Source organism: Anthonomus grandis, chromosome 4 (genome assembly GCF_022605725.1).
Source record: "Anthonomus grandis grandis chromosome 4, icAntGran1.3, whole genome shotgun sequence".
Classification (NCBI taxonomy): domain Eukaryota; kingdom Metazoa; phylum Arthropoda; class Insecta; order Coleoptera; family Curculionidae; genus Anthonomus; species Anthonomus grandis.
Genome location: NC_065549.1, coordinates 15,605,458 through 15,629,510, shown reverse-complemented (window position 1 = coordinate 15,629,510; position 24,053 = coordinate 15,605,458). Strand labels below are relative to the sequence as shown.

General features: G+C 32.6%; 3 protein-coding genes across 9 annotated transcripts in view; 2 read left to right on the top strand and 1 right to left on the bottom strand.

Moving 5' to 3' along the window:
* The window catches only part of LOC126734868 (venom serine protease-like), a 152,800-nt gene extending 138,105 nt beyond the window's left edge, over positions 1 to 14,695 (bottom strand). Inside the window, exon 1 of the mRNA XM_050438687.1 lies at positions 14,571 to 14,695. The gene's annotated coding sequence lies outside the window, so the exon portion shown is untranslated. The remainder of the gene's footprint in view (positions 1 to 14,570) is intronic.
* LOC126734862 (dystonin) overlaps positions 1 to 24,053 on the top strand; it is a 426,801-nt gene that overhangs the window by 75,672 nt on the left and 327,076 nt on the right. The gene's annotated exons all lie outside the window — the stretch shown is intronic.
* Positions 1,421 to 6,801, top strand: LOC126734867 (uncharacterized). Of its 6 annotated transcripts, XM_050438681.1 has the most exons (6): positions 1,422 to 2,487; positions 2,839 to 2,916; positions 4,115 to 4,660; positions 4,720 to 5,074; positions 5,140 to 6,443; positions 6,500 to 6,801. In XM_050438681.1, the coding sequence occupies exons 5-6, from the start codon at positions 5,217 to 5,219 to the stop codon at positions 6,635 to 6,637; spliced, it is 1,365 nt and encodes a 454-aa protein (XP_050294638.1). In that variant the 5' UTR covers positions 1,422 to 2,487; positions 2,839 to 2,916; positions 4,115 to 4,660; positions 4,720 to 5,074; positions 5,140 to 5,216; the 3' UTR covers positions 6,638 to 6,801. The 6 variants fall into 6 exon arrangements, with proteins under 6 accessions (XP_050294642.1, XP_050294638.1, XP_050294640.1 ...); XM_050438685.1 differs by lacking the exon at positions 6,500 to 6,801 and having other exon boundaries at positions 1,421 to 2,487; positions 5,140 to 6,148; XM_050438683.1 differs by having other exon boundaries at positions 1,422 to 2,916; positions 4,738 to 5,074.

The following is a 24,053-nucleotide window of genomic DNA, read 5'->3' as shown; positions in this document are numbered from 1 at the left end:
AAGAAAAATCAGTGAGAACAAGCCTAAATGATTTACACCTGTTATGACAATTATTTAATAACTAATTTTTGTTTGTATTTGTTTCAGGTAAGAAATGCAAATGTCACTTCTCTAAACGGAACCTCTAACGGTAAGTACTTAGGCATGTGCCTTTTCCATAATAAGAACCATATTTCCAAAGGAAATTAAATTGGTAAGTACATAGGTAAGACCATAAGTAAGGAAAACTCATACATTTTCCTCGACCTGGCAACCATGTAGAAACTCAGCTGTGTACAGGTGTTTCCCTCTAGTAGGCCACACGCTACTTACTATAGCGTGTTTATTTTCGTTCAGGTTCGTTCAACTTTCGACTTTCTTTTCTGCCTTGAGTGGGTTAATTAACCGTATCGCTCATAGGGGCCGCTGTGTAAAGGTTTTTGTGCTTCAATTGCGAAATTTTGATTTTTTTTTATAATATATATGTAAATGAATTTATTGTGGCCGGTAATTTTTTTTAGCACCTCCCATTGATTTACGATCATTAAATTATAAAATTAACGTCGCTATTGAATTGAGCACCTGCTGTAATAACATTGTTATTGTTCATTGTTCGAATAATGACAGTCATTATAAATATTATAAGTTTCTATGTACCTGTTTCTTTAGGGTTATTTGCACCTCATCTTGTGAATTAAGGGTCTATTATGTTATAATCATTTATTTTTAATTTGCTACAGGATGGTTTCATTTAGGATGTTCAATTTACATTGATTTTTAGTAAGTTTGCATTTTCTTAGATATAGGTCAATATGTATATTTTTCACTATATGGAAAACACTGTAAAAACTTTACAAAACATAAAACAACACAAATTTAATGGTCTTGTGTCTATGAATCATTGCTTTGTAGTATTTGTGACAACGACTTACTTTCATTTTTATTAAAATCAATAGGACTAATAGTAGAAGGAAGATTTTAAAAAGTTAGAACGGAAAGCTAAAAACCATTATTGTTTATATAAAATACATTTTCTTCTGTGATATAAAATTTAATATAATTTTCACGTATACCGGATCACACAGGACACAGTGAAAACCTAATAACTTTTTTAATTTTCAAAATAAATAAATGAAATTTGTTTATAAGAGCATCTTTTAATGTATTTAGTTGTTTTCCGTTACTTCTGATTTAACCGAACGTGTCAGTGACTTTCTTATTTTAAATAGAAAACTTGGTATATTATAGATTTTTAGTTTGATAGAAAATAATAATTCTGAAAATAATGATACCGGATTTCCGACTTTTTATTTTATAATCTTAGAAAAAATTAATTTCTATGTTATGATTGAAATAAAGGGCCATGATTAAATGCGTTTACGATTTGACTTCAAGTAATAAAATACAATAAAAACAATTTTTCCGTGATTACTTAATTAAGAGCGTTCATCACCCCCTAATTTCTATTACATGGATAACTCTTTTGCTTTAAAAGATATTTTAATGAGATCTTCACTAGTATTTTTTAAATATTTAGCAGAAGAAGCGAAGTTATTTGTTTATTATTTTTTTTTAAATATTGATATTTTTCTTTTTAATAAAAAAAAAATATAAAAAAATAAATAAGTTCGCCTCTAGTAAATGCGTTTTTAAGAAATTAACCCTAATAACATTTTATGAAATTTTTAATAATAAACCTAGCAAACGTGTAATAGCAAAATATGGCAATTTTCATCAAATTTTAGAATATTTACTACGTCTCGGCATACTTGGCAGCATTGCTTTATGCTTTATCGATCCAAGATCTACTGGCGAGCGTCGTTCCTGTGTCACCCCAATGTTAAAAAATATTAATATATAGTAATGTAATAAATTATGTAGGTTGAATATTAACAAATACGAAAAGTTTGGACTACCTGATTTTAGTTATTTTTCGAACTTTTGCCCACAATCCTTTTTGGTTTGTGATGTAGCGTTGATGTGTTTATAAATTTGCCGTACGCTGCAATATTATTAATAATTGTTATTAGTAGGCAACTAATAACAATTAATAATATTAGGTACTTAGGTTAGATTAGTAGGATATTTAGTAAATTTTGTTTTTTTTTGTTTGAATTTTTAAGTCTGTCTGCAAGCGACTGTCGCCGCGCCATCGCGTCGCCTCGGTGCCGCCTTACCCCATTGTTAAACAATAATATTATATTATACACAGGTAGAATAATGAGAAAAACGAAAATTTTAGACTGGGTACCTGAATAACTGTAACTTTTTACGTACCCTAACACTTTTTAGTTTGTGATGTGCCGTTGCATGTATATGGAAGTCTGTCGTGTGCTATTTTTGTGAAAACTGTGAACTTTACTGTTATAGTGTTTTTGTTTTTATTGTGCAAGAGCAGTTATTTTTTGAAAAAATGGGAAAACGTAAAGACGGTAAATCCAAGGTTTACTATTCGCGCCGGAAATCAAGGAAACACAAAAAGAGTTATTATCTAACTAATACCAAAAAGTAAGTATGGATTTTAACAATTTTTTTTTTGAAAAAGTAGATTTATTAAAAACAATTAGATAAACAGTAGATAAATATTTCCAAAAATTATTTTATTATTTTGTCTCATTGTAAACATAAAAATATAATGTATTAGCATCTTACTGGAAATAAGATTTTAAAAATAGGTTCTTTTCAAAGATAAAATCTTACTATTTTTAAAAATTATCAAATGTCTTAAAATCTGTACATACATTTAACATTTTTTTTTATTTAATTTTTTTTTTGTATTATTGTATTAATCTCTATCCAAATCTATATTTTAGATTTGGCCATTGCAAAAACATACTAATTTTTTGTCATTTATTTTAGTACTTTCCGTACTTCTGCTACTGAAAGTATGCCAATTCATAACACATCTGAAGAGGAAATAGAAGTTGAAAGACAAAGGTTAGTGCTTTATAATTATCTATTATTTTATACATCGTAACTGGAAAATTCAAACATAATATCTATTTTATTTTTTAACGTGTTTTTGGCGCTTTTTATTTCATACAGAGTGAGCCAAATGAAAAATGCATTTTTTGATAGCGTTTGAGGTTTAATAGTACGTCAACTAAAACTGATTTTAGTTGACGCTTTTAATTAATTTTATTAAGTTACCTATATTAAAAGTATTAATACATTAAATTCCTAAACCAACATATAATGCTATAAAATAATATAATGTATAAATTTCTTGGAATTTTATGTAAAATCTAAAAATCAAATAATATATAGGGTGTGTAATTTAAAATAAGAAAGTTGACATCTACTTCCGGTATAACCAGACGTGATATCGTAATGCGGTTTTCACCGGCTAGTAAGGCTTTGTTCCCTGCTTTAAATGACGTAAGAAAATATATATAGTTGTATTTGACTTTCTTTAAATAATCCATCAGAAAGGGTAAATCACAAGTAAACGCCCTCTAGTGTATTTTAGGGAAAGTAATTTGACAATTTTTTTTGGTAGAAAAAATAAAGCAACAAAGGACTTTTAAACAAAATTTGTTGAAAAAAAATCGGTTCAGTCAGTGCCGATTTTCAGCTGTTTTTATATTTCAAGATAAAAACTCCCCCCACCACTTTATTTGACATTTGACAGAAATTTTTGTAAAAACTTTTTTGTGAGAAAATTCTTCTAGAATAGTAATATAATATTTTGAGGTGTAAGTTGTTAGAGATTTTTTTGGCAAAAATGCAATTTTAAGATTCAAAGAAGCTGTAGCGCCCTCTAGCGGCCGACCAATGAACTTCAAAATAATTTCCGGCTTTTTTTTGGGCCACTTTTATAACATTTTTTTTTCAAGGCAATACGATTATTAGGGCCTGAGATATAGCCGGTGAACATTCTTATTTGCCCACCCGGTACATAATATGTACCCAATTGGCCCATATTTCTTATTTTCTAATGATTTGTTTAAAAAGTGAATATGGAATGGTTTGTAACAAATTATTTTTAAAAAATTCGATGAAAAGCGTAATACCTAAACTCGTGATAAAAACTAAACTGTCATTTTGGCCATATTTTTTTTTATTATTTTTTAATTAGTTGAGTTTTTTAATTATTTATTTTTTATTAGTTTTCATATCAAAATATTACTTTTAGAACATCTCCTGATACCATAACTGACTACGTTATAGAAGGAAGGAGAATCGTAGATATTCAGAAGCTTTTTAAAGAAATCCAGAATTTATCCAGACACCCTCCATTTAATTGCACAATTGCAGATATGAACATTTTGACGGAAAATAGAAAAGGCTTAAAAAGTTCAATTTTACTAAAGTGCAAAATGTGCAATTTAGAAAAATACCTCAATCTGTTTACTCAAGATGAGTCTGAAACATCCATGGACATAAATGCCGCAGCAGCCTTAGTACCCATTTCAACGGGTATTGGATTTACTGCCGCGGAAGAATTTATGGCCATACTGGATGTCCCTTTTATGTCTCCAAATACATATCAGCAGCACCATGAGTTTGTGGGAGAAAAGATAAGGGAAACGGCTTGGAAAGCAATGGAGGAAGCCGCACAAGAAGAGAGTTTATTGGCCAAAAAATTAGGAGAAGTAATCGCCCCTGTATCACTGTTGTGGCTGATGGTGCTTGGAGCAAAAGGTCTTATAATGTTAATTATGATGCTGCTTCAGGAGTTGTAAGTTTACTATGATTTAGTTAAATACTTAATTTTGTTTGATTTTTTTTGTATTTTAGGCTTGTATAATTGGACAGAGGACCGGAAAACTTTTATTTCTTGGAATCCGAAATAAATACTGCAGCTTTTGTGCATACGCCAGTGCCAAAAACATGGAAGTCATTCCAGATCATACATGTTATAAGAACTGGTCAAATACATCCACAAGTATGGAATCCGACATAATTGTGGAAGGATTTCGAAAAAGTATTGACATGTATAATATTATTTATAAAAGACTTGTTGGGGATGGTGACAGTAGCGTCTATTAAAAACTGATCGAGGCTCGCCCATATGGAAGTTTACATGTGGAGAAAATTGAGTGCAGGAATCATTTATTAAGAAATTTTTGCTCCAAATTGCGTGAAATATCTAGTAAGTTTATTCATCATTAGCATTAATTTTTGAAAAAGCTATTAATTGTTCTTTATTTATTTTAGGTAAAAAAAGAAGCAACAGTACAAATAATCCGGTTTCACCATACCTGCGCAAACATATTTTGAACAATATACGAAGGATGAGAACTGCTGTTGCAATGGCTGTTACTCAAAGAAATAAAGAAGATAAAAGCTTTAGTATTAAAATAGAAAATCTTACTAAAGATTTAAAAAATATACCATCCCACGTATTTGGAGAGCATCTAAACTGTACAGCCATAGGATATTTTAGATGTGATAAAAAGTTTGGAGAAAAAAATTATATTGAAGAAATGAAGGCATGTGGGGTTTTGCAAGACATTGAAGTTTGTCTAAATAGACTCATATTGCATGCTTCCAGTTTGTTAAGAAATATGGACAATAATGTAGCTGAACATTATAACTCTGTGGTATGCAAGTTTATTGGCGGAAAGCGCATCAATTTTTCAAAAAGAGGGTCTTATCAAATACGGTGTGAAGCTGCAGCCCTATCTTATAATCTTGGAAGCGGAGAATACCACAGACAAATTTTTAAATCAATTGCTGAAAAAAGTCCTTCTGGTCATACAAAAAAATTTATTAATAGAGTTAAACAAAGACGTATTAATACTCTTAAAATAAGACCAAAAACCCTATTTAAAAAACGAAATAAATCAATTGCGCTTCCTGATAAAGATTATGGGGATCAGGAGGCAGATAATAGCATACAGCCAGACATGGAAGAAAATTTATTTGAAGAAAAAAAAAAGGAATTTTTAGAAGAACTCGAAAAAAATGAAAATGAGATTAAGGATTTAGAGATTAGTACCAGAGGACAAGGAGGAAATCCAAAGTGGTATCAAGAAAGGAGTTTAAGGCTTACAGCATCAAATTTTGGAAATGTTTGCAAAATGCTAAAAAAAACAAATTGCAAAAATAAAGTAAAAGCAATTCTTTATTCCAAGTTTCGGGGCAATAAACACACTAAGTATGGCACCGAAAAAGAACCATTTGCTATTCAACAATTTGAGGAAACCTACAATTTAAAAGTTGAAATGTGTGGTCTTTTTATTGATTCCGAATGTTGTGCTTTGGCTGCTAGCCCTGATGGGCTAGTTGGCTCAAGAGGATTAGTAGAAGTAAAGTGCCCATCAACAGCTTCAGCAATCAGCCCTACAGAAGCTATCAATAAAAAAATAATCAAGTTTGCCACCCTTGATGAAAATGGACAGATGCATTTAAAACAGAACCATGATTATTTTTATCAAATCCAAGGCCAGCTTCATATCACAAAAAGAGATTTTTGTTATTTTATTTTATGGACACCTATGGGGATGCTGGTAGAACAGGTAAGCTTTTTGTTTTAAGTAGTAAGATATTTGGTATAACGAATTTATTATTTCAGATTTGGCGGCAGGACTCATTCTGGAATGACAAAATGATAGGAAAATTAAAAAGTTTCTATTACAATTGTTTATTACCGGAAATTATCGACCCGCGATATAGTAGAGGACTGGAAATAAGAAATCCATCGAGAAAATAACAACATTTTAATTTTAAAATAGGTATATTAATAGATTTTTGCAAATATAAAACTGTACTTTTTAAAATAAAATTTAAAATATAAGTATGTATATAATTGTTTTTTCAATAAGATTAGGGTAAAATGTATAACAGTTCAAAAAAAAATGTTTAAAAAAAAACAATTATACATAGATTTTGTATAAAAAATGTATATTTTTTTAAAAATGCCTCTTAAAAACTCCCCCGTACATCATTAACAAAAAGTCTCGCAAAAAGTTTAATAATAATTGTAGCAAAAAAAAAATTATATGAAATAGGATCAAGCACCCCATTTCAAAGAAAAATTTTGCCAATAATCGACAATCGTAATGTCTCATTATTCAAGTTTCATAATTCCCTGCGCCATGCTATGCCATCCTCACCAGATTTATATGACACGCGAGAACCTATCGGTTTGGTCGCCGCTTTGAAATGACCCCTTCCCCTCATCCTTCCGCTGAGTGTTGCCATATGTTGGGTGAGCCAAAAAATCGCCTATATTTTGAAATCCGAGTTGGTCACGTGCTGATGGATGCTCTTAAAAATTAAAACTTCTAACGCATTCTTACTTTACGCAAATTATTTTTTCTATTATTAATTGTCCAATTTAAAATAAGAGAGTTAGTGTCACTTTCGGTGAAATTGGAAATGACGGAAGAAAACTGAATATGTCAAAAGTTGCTCATTCTATGGATATATCAATTTTCATTTGTTTACTTGAAGAGTAAAAAAGTTATTAAATGTTCCCTTTTACCAGTGTCCCTCGGTATACATCCCGGTACATTCGGTATACATCCCGAAAACTATTAATTAAAACTATAATTAATAACTATATAAGTTTGTTTGTTATCTTTGTTTTCATGGAATTTAATTCGTATAATTTATAGGGAATTTTATGTAGTAATATAAAGTTAAATTAAATTTCACATTTTGTCATTTCTGTCCTAATTTTGTCGAGTTACTGTATTTATATATTTATAAATACAGATTTAGGCAAAATTACATTAAATTTCCCGGGATCTACGAGGTCTCCCTAACAGTTCATAGAAAATTAAGGAAGAAACCTAAAATGCCTGGAAGAGATGAAAACTCATCAGTAAAGCAAATATTCTGTAAAATATTTTGGTTTTCATTTATAAAATTAGTCATTATTTCACAAAACTCAATTCTTTTATTAAAATCGTCATTAAAAAGCTGTTGAAGAATTTGCATTTTATACGGATACAATAGATGTAACTTGAGTGCTTTTCTTACTGTTTCGTGGGACATTTCGACCTGGCGTGATGTATAGAGGGCTCTGCATTAAAGGTGCCTAAAACTTCTAGTTATGCAGCTTCATCCAAAACACGATGATTACTTCTTTTTTTGTTTGCAACCGAACCGGTTTCCGTAAACTTAGCAATAATTTTAAAACATATTTATGATTTAATTGACTATTAGGATATCTTTCGTTAAACAATGCGGCCGTTCTTCTTGCACATGTTTGACTTTCCCGGTAAATAAGAATAATTTTTGTTCTTTGCTCAAGATTAAACACCAATTATTAAAAAATACTTAAGAGCGCACAACGCTTGACTTTTTTGAGTTTTTTGAAAACTTTTTAACTAATTTGTCAATCGCTACTAAAGTGATTACCATGCAAATACTAGTTAAGGAAATCTATCATGTTTGCTTGATTTTTCGCAAACTTTTCAATCAAAAAGTCGACTATGTATTTTCGAAAAGGTAATTAAAAGACCTTTAAAACGAGGTATCACTCGATCCCCTTTTCCATTTAAGATTTTACTGTCTGCCCTTACCAGGGGCTGCTGCAATTTTATTGAAAACTAACCTAAAAAATCCTCCTCAAACATAAATTAGACGTGTTTTTGAAAATTTGTAAATTTTATACAGGGGCAGAAATATAGAGGGTGGTACCTTTTCAAATTGACACCCTGTATACAAATTCTCCACAAGCGTGAAAACATTTAAATGACTCAAAAAGCCTAGATTTCAATAAAAACAATCAAAAGTCTGGAATATAAAAAAAACACTCGAAATGACCAAGAACGCAAGAATTGTCTTAACAAATCAGTTTAAAAAAATTAATGATGTTTTTAATCATAAATCGGACTGAAACGTCGCTTGAATCATTATTTTACAGACTAGAAAAGTGGCAATGATTGATAGCACTAATATCTATTCAAAAGCTTCTTAATAAAATTGACAAAATTAATAAAATATTTTCGGAAAATTCTCTTTTCTTCTGGAATTTTTTAAAAAGATTGACCGAATAATAATAATAATAATTCTATGATCGATACGGATGATGAAAAATTATCCTGTATGTTGCCAAGCCTAAACTTCTTTGAATATCAAAAGAAATTGGGTAATATTACCAAAATTAAAAAGGCAGAAATTACATCGATAGGTATTAACGAGTTGATATTTAAGATAATTTTTTTTTTATGGTAATCACAAGCACAAGAGGAAAGTACTATGTCACTCTTGGAGTGGTGCTTGCGCGAAGATATTTGTGGGCATTTATCTTGAATCGCTGTAGGTTGTATGCGTCGGGAAATATGTGAGGTGGAAGCCCGTTCCACAAAGAAGATGTTCTCCAGATGAATGAGTCCCGATACAGCGACGTCCTTGGGGTAGGCAGGGGGACTCGATGTTGATGAGCCGCAGCTGATAGACGCGTCCTTCTTGCTAGAACAGCCCTGGGTGTAATCAGGCCTGCCAGCGCAGAGGTGCACTTACTGTGATAATAACGATAGAATAAACAGAGATCAGCCACCTTTCTCCTGTGCTCCAGACTATACAGACTCTTTGTCAGTTCTGGTTTGTCGATAAGACGAATAGCTCTCTTCTGTATAGAATCCAGCAGGTTTAAACTATGCTTGGGTGCAGAGCTCCAGACATGCGAGCAATACTCGAGGGAAGGGCGTATTTGAGCCTTATGAAGAGTCAGCAGCTGTTCTGGTGTACACAGTTTTTTCGTTTTGAAAAGCATTCTGAGTTTTTTGGAAGCCGCCCTGGCGACCTCGGTAACGTGGTCATGCCAGGACACACTGTTGGTAACCTCGATTCCTAGAAAATGTAAAGATGATTTCATTGGCAATGTTTTCCCTGCCATAACCAGCTCTGGGCCACCAAGGTTAGTCTTCATCGTAAATACTGCAGCCTGCGTTTTTTTAGCGTTAAAATTGACCAAATTGTTACTGCCCCACTCCAAGATTGCTCTAATATCGTTGTTGGTTAAAGCTACTTGTTGCTGCCTAAGATTCTGAGAACTTGCGGCTGTCGTTGGTTTGGCGGACTTAAATGTGGAAATAAGTGTGCTATCGTCCGCAAAGCTGTAGATTGGATAGACAGTGGTTTCTAGCAAATCGTTGATCTTGATATATATCAAGAAAAGGGTGGGGGATAGAATGCATCCTTGAGAGACTCCAGCGTTAATGTTAAATTTGTCGGATTTTACTTGGATTGTTCGTTGTTCAAGAAAACTTTTGATCCAATTCAATAATGAGTTTTGTATGCCGATTGAGGAGAGCTTGGTTAGTAGTCCCTCATGCCACACTCTGTCAAATGCCTTGGAAATGTTAAGAGCGACTGAACGGGACTCGCCGTGCTTCTCCATGACCTCCGTCCACAAGTATGTGACGTAGGCCAGAAGATCGCCGGTGGATCTAAGCTTTCGGAAGCCGTATTGATGATCGCTGATTAGTTCAGATGATTCCAGATATCTTAACAGTTGTTGGTTGACTGCTTTCTCCATAATCTTCGATATTACTGGAACTAGTGCAATCGGGCGGTAATTGGAGGGCATCGTCTTCTTACCCTTTTTGGGTACAGCTTGCACTCGAGCAGTTTTCCAGCTTGTTGGAAATTGGCCCTGCTTATACGATGCCGTGAACAGTCTACATAAGGGAGGAGGCAATTCGTCTGCACAACGTTTTAGTATTAGGGCTGGAATTCCATCGGGTCCAGAAGCTTTGTTGGTGTCTGCGCTTTTAAGAATTTTATTTATAATTCGTTGGGGAAACGAAATTTCTCTTATCGATGAATTCACCCTTGGCAAATATGGCGGTGTTTTGCCTTGCTAGTGCAGAGTAGAATTGGACGCGAAGAGTTTACCCAGTAAGTTGGCTTTTTCCCTTGCTGTTACCGCGATAGAACCATCATCTGCTGTTAAGGGTGGCAAGGCCGACTTAGCAAATCCTTGACTAACGGCTTTCGATACCGATCAGAAAGATCTTGTTCCATTTGGGCAGTTTAGCAGTTTGTTTTTGATCCTGTTGTTGTGACTCTTTGCATTCATCAATAATTCGCTTGCAGCTATTTCTGGAGGCTAAAAAGTTCCTCCGATTTTCGATGGAAGGATGTTGATGCCATTTGCGATATATTACATTATTGGTATCCAAATTTTAATATAGTTTTGATAATTAGCTTTGATAAAATCAGTAAATCCAAAATAGCTTTTTTTCTCTGATTTAATTAATTATTTATGTGATATTGAAAAACACATATTGCCTTTTTTATAAAAAAAGTTATCCGTTTTCTATAATATCCGAAGATATTTTTTTTATTTGAAAAACACAAACTGAATTAGTTAAGGTTGTCCATTTTATAAGCTTATATTAAATCTTTGTTTGTATACTAAAAAGAAATAGTACCTAAAAGAAGATTTTTTAGTAACTTCTAATAACTAACAGCCAAAAACCATTTTCCTATACGAGTTTTTTTCAAAGTTGAGTCATTAATTCTAACTGCTTGTAAGACTCGTCGATATAAAGGAGTTAATGTACCAAAAATCACCTATATAAAAGTTGCATAATATAGAGAGATTCTTACCGTTTTTTGTTTACTGCTTTTACCATTTATCAAAATTTCTATTATTGCGTACGAATCTTTGGTTCGATCAGTTGTATCAGTCTTTTAATAGTACGTGTTTTATTCGTCTGATTATTTTGTGCAGAAAAATGGCCCATGTTTACGAAAACAATGAACAAGTGGACATAATATTAACCTATGTATGTATGTATGTTTGTACATTTAGTTATTAGACTTTGGGTCACAGGGTACTTGAAAGAACAACGAGGAGGACACGCTGGAAGAGTTGCTTAACCTAAAATGTTACAAATTCAGGAAGACAGACAGAGGAAGATATTTTAGAAATGGCTGACGACTCCAACAATAAGAACCACAGCAGCTCAAATTAAAGTTTCTCACAGTGTGAGAGACAATACGACAAGAATAGTGTTATCCTTATCATTATCAAGCGTTATACCCTGAAGATCATCCTAGAAGAGTTGTATTTTGCCAGTGGATTTAAGAACAGTTCGCTAAAAACGACCATTTTACTACAACAATCATGTTTGGGCAGTAGAAAATCCGCATGCTGTAAAAAGTTTTAATTTTCAACATTATTTACCAAAATTTTCAATAAATGTTTGGACTGGCGTAGTCAATGGTATGCTTATTAAACTGATCGATAGGGCGCAGTGGACCCATTTCTCGGCCTTCTCGCTTCTCAGATTTAACGCCTTGCGATTTTTTTCTGTAGGGCTATTTGAAAGAGTTGGTGTCATGATGGAGCAGTAAATACTCCGGAAAAACTTCAAGAGGGTATTGAAAATTCTTGTGATTTAATTCGTAGACATCAGAATTTTATTTTCGAAGCTTATAAAGAGTCGTAGTTTTGCCGATTGATCGTAGTTTTGAAGACTGTGTGTTAATCGAGGAAATAGGGACAATTTTGAATAATTTTTAGAAGAACGGTAACCATTTAACTTAATAAAGATTTTTTTAAAAGTAATTCTCCCATTATGCAATTTTTATATAGGCGATTTTTGGTATAATAACAAAGTTTTCTTATTTTATATGGATGATATTAAGTGGATTTTTAGCGGTTAAAACTACAAGGGGACAATCTTCAAGAATGTAAATTTCTTTGTCGTAGTTTTTCTCTTTTTCAATGAGCCGAAAGTCTTGGATAGACAAGATCACTAACAAGAAATTTGTAATCAATTTCTTCTACAATGAAGGATAACAATAACATAGGATAAGGATAATAATAACAGTAGGTAAGAAGATAAAAAAAAACTGAATTAGCCGGTTTTGACCATCCTATTGATCGGAATACATTTTCACATTTTTTGTTGTCTCATACCTAATTGATCCAAATTTCCTCAGGACCTCTTGACGCCGTAACCACATATACATGTAAAAATGGAACCTAAATTATGCAGACCTAAACAATAAGTCCACAGCTAGCATATGAAGTAGCAGATGTTTGTTTCTAAAACAGGTATTGAAAGGGTCTTCATTAGGTCGGATGCTATTACAGTGATATCGTCTTGTTGCTGCTTACCTATATCTACGTTAGATTTCATACCATTTTTGGCATAAGTTCACGTGCTACATTAAGTTGCTGCAAAATTCTGGATCATTTGTTGACTTCAGCTGCATTTCAAATTTATCACCACGACTCTTGAGTAATATGACCGTCAGAGATTCGAAATAAATTTTTAGAGAATATATTCCGTATTTTTACTTTATCTCAATTTTCTAGTGGGAAAAATAGTAAAAAAATAAATTACTACTTATGTCAATTAAACAACAAATATTTGCAGTTTAAAATCCTTCATTATAGTTTTTTGACGTTCTTCAGTAACCCTAATATGGTATTTAAATGGGTAATTGCAATGAAAATGCAATCGGGTCTTCTATATCAGATATGTCGATATCTGAAAATAATAGAGGTATATTCTTAAATCATTTACCGTACCTTAAAAATTATTTCCATATTAAAGTAAGTTTGAGCAATAATCTTATTTAAAAATTTACTTACCAATGTTTTCTGCTATTTTCCATCTTAACACGACACATCACAATGATTTTTTGCACAGTATCTACTTAGGAAAACAAACTAGAATATAAAAATGCTCGTGCTCCTTTTTCTCTTTACAATTTATTAAATATTTTTAGGTACTACTATTTGCACAGTATATGTGGGTTAGCCCGGCTTTATATTTTATATTATAAAAATACTTTTAAATGTATAACGAACTTATGGTCACATCTATTGATAGATGGCTGAAGATCGCTTAGGCCACTTTGTATTTGAAAATACTTAATTAACACATACATTTCCTGTAATAAACGCTTTTTGGTAAATTGGTGGGTTAGGCCACTTTGCATCTCAGAGCGTCATATATAATACATTTTCTTTTATAACTTAACAGTTAAGAAATAATTTATGGATAGGTTCCAGGTCTTTGTATGCTTGTTGAGTTGTCTGAGTTGATAGTTTTTTTATATCACAAATTTTAAATAATAGAATGAAAATACTCCAAGCAATTATCCTCTTCAGCCATCTTAATAATTTAATTTCTGCACAGATAACAAAAAATTTATAGTTACCTTTTTCTATTGTATTGAATTAAATTTGCCGTACTTCAACTTTGTCCAGCTTGGAATCTAGCAAATTTAACCTAATCCGTTTCATATAGATTGGATAAATCTCTCAATATTTTAAAAGACGCGTATATCAGCATATCAGATACGTATAATTTTATAAGCTTAAACCAAATATTTGTTCCTATACTTACTATAAACAAATAGTACTTAGAAAGTACCACTTAAAACCACACCTTAATATTCCCAGGGGATTATGTGATTTTGGAACTTTATGGCCCCTTACAACTAATAAAATGAAGTAAATTATAAAATTTGAGCTTCTTTATTACGATTATGATATAGTTTCCGGAAACAAAATATGATAATAAAAATATTATTTATTTAAGAATCTGTTTTCAAGAAAGTGCACATGCAAAATTTTAATAATCAGTTAAAGTGTTTGTCGATTTTTCCCAAATAGTTATTTTGAAAAACCGTTAAAAAACAAAACAAGACAAAACTGTACTTACAAATGAAATGATTTCTTGGTTTCTGCAAAATTTCAACAAAAAACATTCACTAAAAAAAAGTGATTACATATCACTCACACGGTCTCAAATGACGACTGATTCCAAAATCAGTATTCCGATGTGAGTATGGGCCTTTTAGTGGTACATCTCCGATACAACGGTGTCCGATCAGGTTTTCAGTAAATTCCAATTAAAAAAATTCCAGGGTACGTACGTATGGGTACGTGTGTTGTAAATTTTACGATAAGCGGCGATTGGTTGGGAATACTGTTATTTTTTAATTAGTCGATAATAAGAACATCGGATTGGTAAGAATTTAAATATTTTTTTTAGTAGAGAAATAAAAAGTGGTTACGGTCAAAGGTTCAAAGTTTTATCGCCATCTCAGTCTGACGTATCATAAATTAATAATGCTGTTTTTGGTAAGTAATCGGTCAAATCGGCCAAGGGCTAACATTTCTTCCAACACATTAAAGAAATACAAGAGAATTTAGACCAAAAAACGTGGAAGATGCTAAAGAGGAAAAAGTAGTCAATGAGATTTGGAGTGGAAGTTTGGCGCAATGAAACAAACAACCAAAAATTAATACACATTTCATTGGCTGAGATACTAAAAGCAAAAATAGAGCAAGCTGGGCAAACCATCCCGTTATTTAAAATAAAAATAATAAGAGTACGGTGGCCGAGTGACTGGACTTCATCCACCATCATTTCTCTGCATAAAAAAAAGTGAAAAAGGGGTGGAATCCTACTAAACCGACTCAAAAAATTTTTAGAGTGGCAGATCTTAGACGAAGAAGCCGGATTCCTAACCGGAAAAGGCACCAGAGAACAGATTATGAACGTACGACAGATCAGCGAGAAGGCAAGAGAGTTCGGGAACCCTATAGCTTTCTATGTTTCCTCGATTACAATAAAACCTTTGACTGCGTGGAATGGTCTGAACTCTATTACACCTTGTCATAATATTGATATAGTCTACGACAATAGTATAGGAATAGTCAAGGTCGATGGCAGGATCTCTAAAACTTTTAAGTGATGCATCTTGTCCAGCTTGTTATTTAACATATATGGTGAATACATCGTCAGAAAAGCCCTGGACGGCAGGGAAAGCGGTATAGTTATCGAAAAAAAACAATAGATAACCTCCGCTATAAAGATGAGCCTTATAGCGAAAGATGAGTAAGAGATGACAGAAAACTCATGGTAGTAGATCGTACCAAAAAACTAGCGACAGCACAGATGTAGAAATGGTTTTGAAAATGTAAGTGAAATAGTCTATCTGGGTGGTCATATAAGTAATGAAGGCAACTTATCAACGGGTATAAAGAGAAGAACAGCGCTTGCCAAATTGGTTACGGCTAAACTAACAAAAAATTTAGATACCCACGTTACGAAGGCAACAAAATGCAAGTTAGTTAAAACGCGTGTATAACTAATTTTCATATATGGAGCGGAAGCTTAGGTGTTAAGGGCCGCTAATATCAAAAAGCTGGATGCTTTCGAGATGTGCGTGTGATGACGACTTCTGACGATCCCTCGGACGGCATGTAGAACCAATGTTTCAGTTTTCTGAAGTCAGCAAAGGCTGTCAGGTGTAATAAAGCGGAGAATTCTGAAATACTTTGAACACTTCACTATAAAGACAGACAACCATTAAAAAAAACTGGTTGTGCATGGATTGACCGAGTTAAGGAATTCACCAGGGCTCCGTTTCAAGAACCTCAGGAATGTCTCACGACAGTAATAAATGGAGGAAAATTGCTCAAACCACGACTTAAATGGTAATCATGAGAATACGACACTTCAGTTATAAAATATATGACTAGAGAGTGAATCGGATAAAGTAAATCAGAAAAACACAATTTCAAGATGATTTAGATTAATAAAGGAATGAAAAGAAATATAAAAAAAACGTGGAAGAATTGAGTTTTCATATTTATATTGCGAACAGTCTGAGGTAGATAAGTCAAAGATCAGTCAAATAAAGTAACAATTCTTAATGATACATATAACTAAAATACATTTTTAATACTCATCTCAAATTTATAAGTGGCGGCGATAGTATCGCTACGCGGATTTCTTGTTTTATTCTTGATTTATGGCAGTCTGCTGACTGCTCTCCTTGCTTTTATTGTCCATGACTATCTGACTTGACGTTTATCTGCTTTGGGTATGGAGGGGGTATCGTTTTTTATTTTCGACCACATGTATGAAGCTTGTATGGTGAAAATCGGAATTGTATGTCGGCCATCTTGCTTGGTAAAATTGACAGGGAGCTGACAGACAGTTGTTGACTGATAGAACATCATTTGTCATTATCATACCATTTGAGATAATTTCAATGAATGCTGGAAGCGTGGGTTGAGTTTGCTATTTGTTTTAAGGATGTTATTTTAAATTCATGACTTTTTTTCTAAAAAGTTCTCTTTTAATATTGAGAGTAATGTTTTAATTGATTTGCAGCAAACAATTCCAGGTTTCCGGTAAGAAAATCTGGTTTTATTTATTACTATTAGGTTTTTGTATTGTCAATCTTCGGTCTTTAATAAAATCAAATTCAGTTGATTTCAATGAAGAAGTTTCACTTTTCAAGTATTTAATTTTTAACTTTATTATAAATACATATTACAAAATGTCTGGCCTCTCATTTTCTTTTCCACAATTAAAAAGTTGATTAAAATTTTCCTGTAAATATCCTTCATTTAAGAGTATTTATATTTTAAGTGATTGTCATAAACATAGTAAGAAAAGATTTTTTTAAGTTCTATCAGTCACCATTACGAGAAAAACATGGAGAGAGATATGCAATTTATGCAATGTAAATTTTATTAAGACTTTGAGCTATAGAATTTGTTCCTATTAGTTTTCTCCAACAAATTTTAATAATGCTGATACTACTGATAATGTTGGCTTTACACTACGATACATATTTATTTAAACATTTATTTTGTTTATTTTTTCAAATGAATCATTAAGTGAATTTATTTATAAGGTTTGCACTGCCTATTTTTTATTTTATTTCATGCTTGTATCATACAACTTCCTATGTTCACTTTCACTTAGATGAGACTTGACCCAGAATGGATCAGAATGAATGTTTTTTTTTGTGTTTTTTTAAGTGTTTCTTCTTATTTCATGTAGACATGTGTCTTTCAATTAAGTTTTTATTAATATTGTAGTTTCATGAAATGTTAGTATTTTAAGAGACCAACAAATATATAAAATTTTTAATTAGTTTTTAAAATCTGTTTAATTTTTCTGTAGGAAACAGAATCAAGTACATATTAAACAACGATAATTCATCCTCTATTGAATATATGTTTGTGTTAGTAAAATAGGGATATTATTAACTTAATGGGAATATCTTTAGATGTATGATAAGAAAATAGCACAAAAATCTTCACAGCCAATTCTAATCTATTTAAAAATTAGAGTAGTTCAGTGCCAACAAAATACTTTTAAACATTATTAATTCTAATTTATATAAAGTCTCATAATAATTTATTGTATATTTCTTATATCATTTTAATTAATTTTTTTTCAGGACAATGAAATAATAAATGTACGTAAGCAAAACATTGTTTTATTTCCATTTTATTACTATCATTTTTACCTTTATCTATAAGTAACCTTTTTGATTAGGCCTTTGCTTTAGATATTACTTAAATATTAAGATTATTAGATTAAATGGAATTTGATTTCCCGCCTTAATTTGGCCACGCCTTTCTACCATTTTGATTGGTCCAACAAAGGCACGTCAAACTGTCAAGTTAGTTGAATTGTCAGAGGAATTTCTATTAGTTTGTATGCAACCACCACTTCTCTATATTTTTGTGTTTTGTGTTTTCGACCTTGCCACTGATTTGGTTTCCACGTTTTACGCCCGCCCATAGAGGAAAAATGGCGCAACTCGCCTAAAATATGGCTTGCCATTTGTTTCTTGGAACCTCTTTTCACTTGCAAAGCCATGATTTGGTAATTTCCTAACAGAATGCTTAGGATTTGATAGGAAACTTAGCGAGGGTTTGTTTTCTTTTGTCGTTTTCTCATCATTTTGATTATTACTTCTTACCACTTTACTACTGCCTTGAGGGTGTAATTGTCTGGAGTTTCAAGATGTACCATCAGTGACACCAGCCTGGTTTCCCAATCACATGGACTGTGGAGGATTCTTACACCATTATCAGCGGCGGTATCTCCATGTGTCGCTGACTGGAAATGAACAATTCAGGCCAATTATTTTGTTATTTTTGTATAGTTATGTTATTCAACTTTTTCAATCGTGAATACGTTTATAAAACTGTTTGGATATAATTAACATCTTTAATAATTTTTAATACTACACCCACCTGCACCAACATCTTTCTTGAACTTTCGCTGTGGTATACAATATTTTATTTTAATTTAAACATTCATTCATTACCCATTAATTATTATCATTAATTACATTTTGTGGATTTTGCCCCTAAAGAACAGTAATTTACTTTTTATACTGTATAAAATGTATAAATAGGGTTATGTAAATAAAATGGTTTATTGTTGGGAACTGTTGCCTCCTCTTGCCATAGCCTAGTCCAAATTGTCTTTACAGTTGGCTCCTATTTAGTTTTGTTATTATACAGACTGTGGCTTATATTAAATCCTGACCTGCGAACGCCCAGCCTCCAATAATTCTGAGCTACCGTCTGCAAAGTATATAAGTAAAATAAAAACATAAGAATTAAATTATGAATTAATTCATGATATTGAATGAAAGCAAGTATCTACATCTAGCAAGACTCTTTGGCACATGGCGGCAATGCAATCCATAGCCACATAATTAACAAAAATGGGATCATTCTGAAGGATGTTGGATCAAGTTTGATCAAGAGCAAAATATGGCTTGGAAATAGCCTGATGGACGAATGTGGAAACATAGTTATATTAGAAGAAATAGGCTATCTATTTTTTTAATAACAAGCTTCCATAGACAACTGACTAAGTGAAGCAAAGCATTCTGCGAGTAGACCATTAAATACGAGAGAGACAAATCAATAAACAGGCGGCAATTCCTTGATACAAACCCAACATTTTGAAACCTCCCGAAATGATTTCCTCCATATGGGAGTTCCCTATGAAATATCACCCCAAGTTCTGAAGGCTGGAACTTTTTCTCAAGTGAAACATCACCAATTTTAGTCATAATATACAGCTGTCTTATTTCTTTGATACGATAAAATACAGCTTCTTGTTACTTTCAAGCTGAGTTAGTTAGTCGTACACCAGTTCCTTGCAAAGTCAAGAACCAGGTGCAAAAAAAGACCAATCTGTGTTAGATAACATTGTTTACAAAATCATTAACAAATAAATTGAAAAGAAGCGGTTCAAGATTAAAATCGTGAGGTACACTAGAACTTGGAATAAAGTTGTGTGATATTAATTTATCAACTTCTATAAATTGCCTATAACCTATTTGCCTTATGAGTAGAGCAATTTTACCAGAGTGTGCGAAAATCCAAAAAGATTAGCGAGTTTTTGTAGTAATATATTATAATGAATTTGGTCAATGGATTTGCTAAAGTCAGAGTAAATATCATCTAGTTGAGATCTCTCATTTAGAACTTTGCAAATTTTATAATTACACAAGATCTACCAAAGAGGAACTCATGCTGATCAACTGACATTTGAGAATGAATTTTGGGATAAAGAATGGTTTCAAGGAGTTTATAAAACTTACAAAGATTTGATGTATGTCGATAATTCTTAATTTAGCTGGGATCTCCCTTCTTATGGACTGGACATACCCTAGCAATTTTCCTGCTGTCAGGAAACACTCCAATTTTAAGAAGTGTAAGTTTAAAAATAAGTGATGGCAATATAAGATAATAATTAATGTATTTAAACTGAAATAATAAATTGTTTGTATTTAAACAATCATCTAGCAAGGCTCTCTGGTAAATGACAGCAATGTACATCGCAATCTATAGCCATAATTCAAGTTTTTACACATAACGAAAATAGGATCATTCTAAAGGATGTTGGATATAGCCTGAAGAGCAAAACAAGGCTTGTGCCTAGCTTGCAAGTGAGAATATGGAAATGGGCTATCTATTTTGTTATTAACAAGCTTCACAAAAAGATGACTGTGTAAAGCCCATCAATCCCCTGCTTTGCAAAAGTTGCTTCTTCCTAGAAAGTCAAAAATTTCAGAAATCTTCTCTGAACCCCCTTTAAAGTGCCAGCATGTGTCAGCATGGCGACAATTCTTATCATAACATCCATCATTCTGGAAACTTCCGAGATCAAATCTTCGATATGGGGAACAAATGAGTTATCAAATATAGCGCCACGATCTGAAATTTGGGACTTTTTTTGAAGTAAAACGTCACTGTTATCAATTTTTTAGTCATAATATACGTAATCAATTTTATAGCCGATACAACACAACATTTTGTGACATTTAAGCTAAATTGGTTAGTTAACTCTTACAAAGTCAACACACTGCTGCAACAAATTACAGTCCTCGACAGTAGTAATACTCTAATTAGAATTCCTGAGCTACATCTGAAGTCGGGATGAACCTGTTTGATTTAAATCATCAATTTCTATACATTGCCTTCGACCATTAAATATAAGTAGAGCAATTTTACCTGAGGGTGCGAAGACCCAAAGATCATGTTGGTCAAAGAGTTTACTAAAGTCAGTGCAAACAGCTTTTAGTTGACTTCTTTCATTTGGAACTTTGTAAACTTTATGAGAAAGAGAGCCAAGATTAACTACACAAGGTTTACCAGAGAAGAATCCATGGTGATCAACTGAAATTTGAGAAATGGTTAGCTTAGGAAATTTATAAAGAATTATTGATATAGGTGGTTAATTTTTAATTAAGCTGGGATCTTGTCTCTTTGTACCGGACATAATCTAGCAACCTTCCACCTGTCAGGAACCATTCTAGTTTTGAGTATCAGATTAAAAATATAGGTGATAGCAATAATAAGGGTCTCCATGCCAATGTCAATTTTTTTAAATGGGAATAAAGTATGAGAATAAATGGAATGAAAGGTTATTTTATTCTCTACATAGCCCTATTTTTTATTCTTTTATTTTTTCAATTCGTTCTCCAGAAATATGAATAACTAAAATATGGATAAAAAAATAAATCTTATTTTAAATGAAAAAAATAAAGTATATAACACCTATTTTATTAAATGTTGAAAATGATCTCCGTTGGCCTCCATACAAAAATGCAGTTGTCGTTCAAAACGTCTGCGCACATTGGCGAACATTTCGGGCCTTATTAACTGACCTACGTTAACAATTCTATTTCGAAAATCTTGCTTTACCACAAGCTTAGGCTTTGTGGCAAAGACTTTGGTTTTTTGATGACCCCATAAAAAATCCAACCAGGTAAGATCGGGAGATCTCTCAGGCCATTCTACGTTACCCCTCCGGCCAATCCATCGTCCAGGAAATACGTCGTTTCCACGCGTCTATAATAAAAATACGTCTCTCTCAACCCCAAGAAACTAAACCTAACTTGTTTTTTTAATGACACCCTAATTTTAATTTTTACTAAAAAAACATCTTTTTTCTAATTGTAAAAAAGGGGCCTTGTTAACACAATTTTTTGCTTAAACAATTAAACAAAACAAACTGAAATCTAAAATGAAATCTATTTTAATGCACACCGTACAGCAAAAAGAAAAGAAACAACGGCACTCAGCATTGTTTTAAACATGTCAGTTTGAACGCTTGTTTAACCGATCGCACATCTAAACATCCCCGAGTATAAATCTGTCAAAACTACTCACGTATTTTCAAAAACAAACGGCACCATCCGGTTAAAAGTTGAAGCTGACGAATGGCAATATAAGATAAAACAAACAAGTATATAAATACTAGACTAAAAGCTATATACAATAATAGACTCGGGACGAAACTAAGATTAACCATATTCCCGAAATATCTTAAATTTATGCCAACCCGACAACGGCGCATCAATAAAAATCCGCTTTTCACAAGATCCCAGTCATTCGTGGTCGCACATTCATATCTCTGAAAATATCTTTTAGATAACAGACCGAATACCGGCAAGCCGGACTGTTACGTAAGTCGCGCATGCTTGACGTATGCTGTTTTGGTCTAGGCAGTATTGCCGGCTTGGGGAAATCCATAGTAGTTTTGAGGAAATATTTGTTTCCTTTACAATTCAGTTTATTCATTCAATTCATTACTCTATTCAGTTTTTCGTTTCAAAAGTGTACTGTATTAGCTCTATAACCTCAAGTTCACAAAACTCTATATCACAACCTGGAACTGAATACAATAAGAAGTTATCGCTCGCTAAAATGGTACGTCCTCTTCACAAAGGTGTATACATGGTCCTAATCCAGATTATTTTTTAGCGAGTATTTCTTCCTTAAAGGCCTACAGATCCATAAAATGTTATATGAGGTTCTCCTCTGTTTTGCAATGTGGACATAGTTGATTATCTCTTACACCTTTTAGATGAACATATTTACTAAGACAACATAATCCTATTAGAATTCCAACTTAGTTCTTAATACGCTTTTGATTTTCAGCCAGCAGTTGTCTTACTTTAGAGACGTCGCCGTTCTGAGACGATGGCGTGATTTACGAGGGCAAAGACTTTCTTTTCTAGGGTTTTTGAATTGAGATAAGAGTGGCTTAAAGAAGTAGATAAAGTCTTCTTCTGTTATTTTTATATTTCGCACTACAGCCCCAAAACCCCAAAGTCTACCCGGTGTTCAACACCTGCACCCAACAGTATAAAACCAGCACAGCTGCACCCAACAGTATACACTTTGGTTACCATTGCCGAATTTGTTTAGAGAGTAATCTTTCTCGCGCCTTATATTTAAATTTCTCTAGATTGTATTTTTTGATTTCTTTTGATCAGGAATTGTAGAGTTTAATCGAATTGTAGGTGAAAGATCTTTGAAACATGGTAGTGTGATATTGTGGAACAGTGAGTTCAACAGGGGGCTGATAGGAGACTGTGCAGAAAAGTGAAGAGTTTTACGCCGTTTCATATTTAACCATTTGCACTCGGATATTTTGTGTGATATATGATCGTATTTTTTTAATCCGTATAGGAGTCAGCAGCATGCGTTTTGTGCCCTTTGTATTTTATTTTTGTCAGTGCTATAGAGGCAAGGTCCATATATGAAATCGATCCAAAGTGGGAAAGTATTAGGGTTTCGCATAATTGTTTTTTTTTTAAATTAAAGTTTAGAAAATGACGATTGCTATACAGTAGTTTTAAGAAGCCCAATGCGTTCCTAGTGCAGTTTTTAATCTGTTCATTAAAGGCCAGATTCTCATCTACCAGAAACCCTAGATTTTTTACGCTCACAAATGATAAAGGAGAGTTTTGTAAAGTGAGAAGAAGTTTTTCTTTCACATATTCCTTTCTTTCTTTTTTTTAGGACCCAAAGTACTTTGGTTTTATCAGAATTTAATTTTAAATTGTGTTGTTAA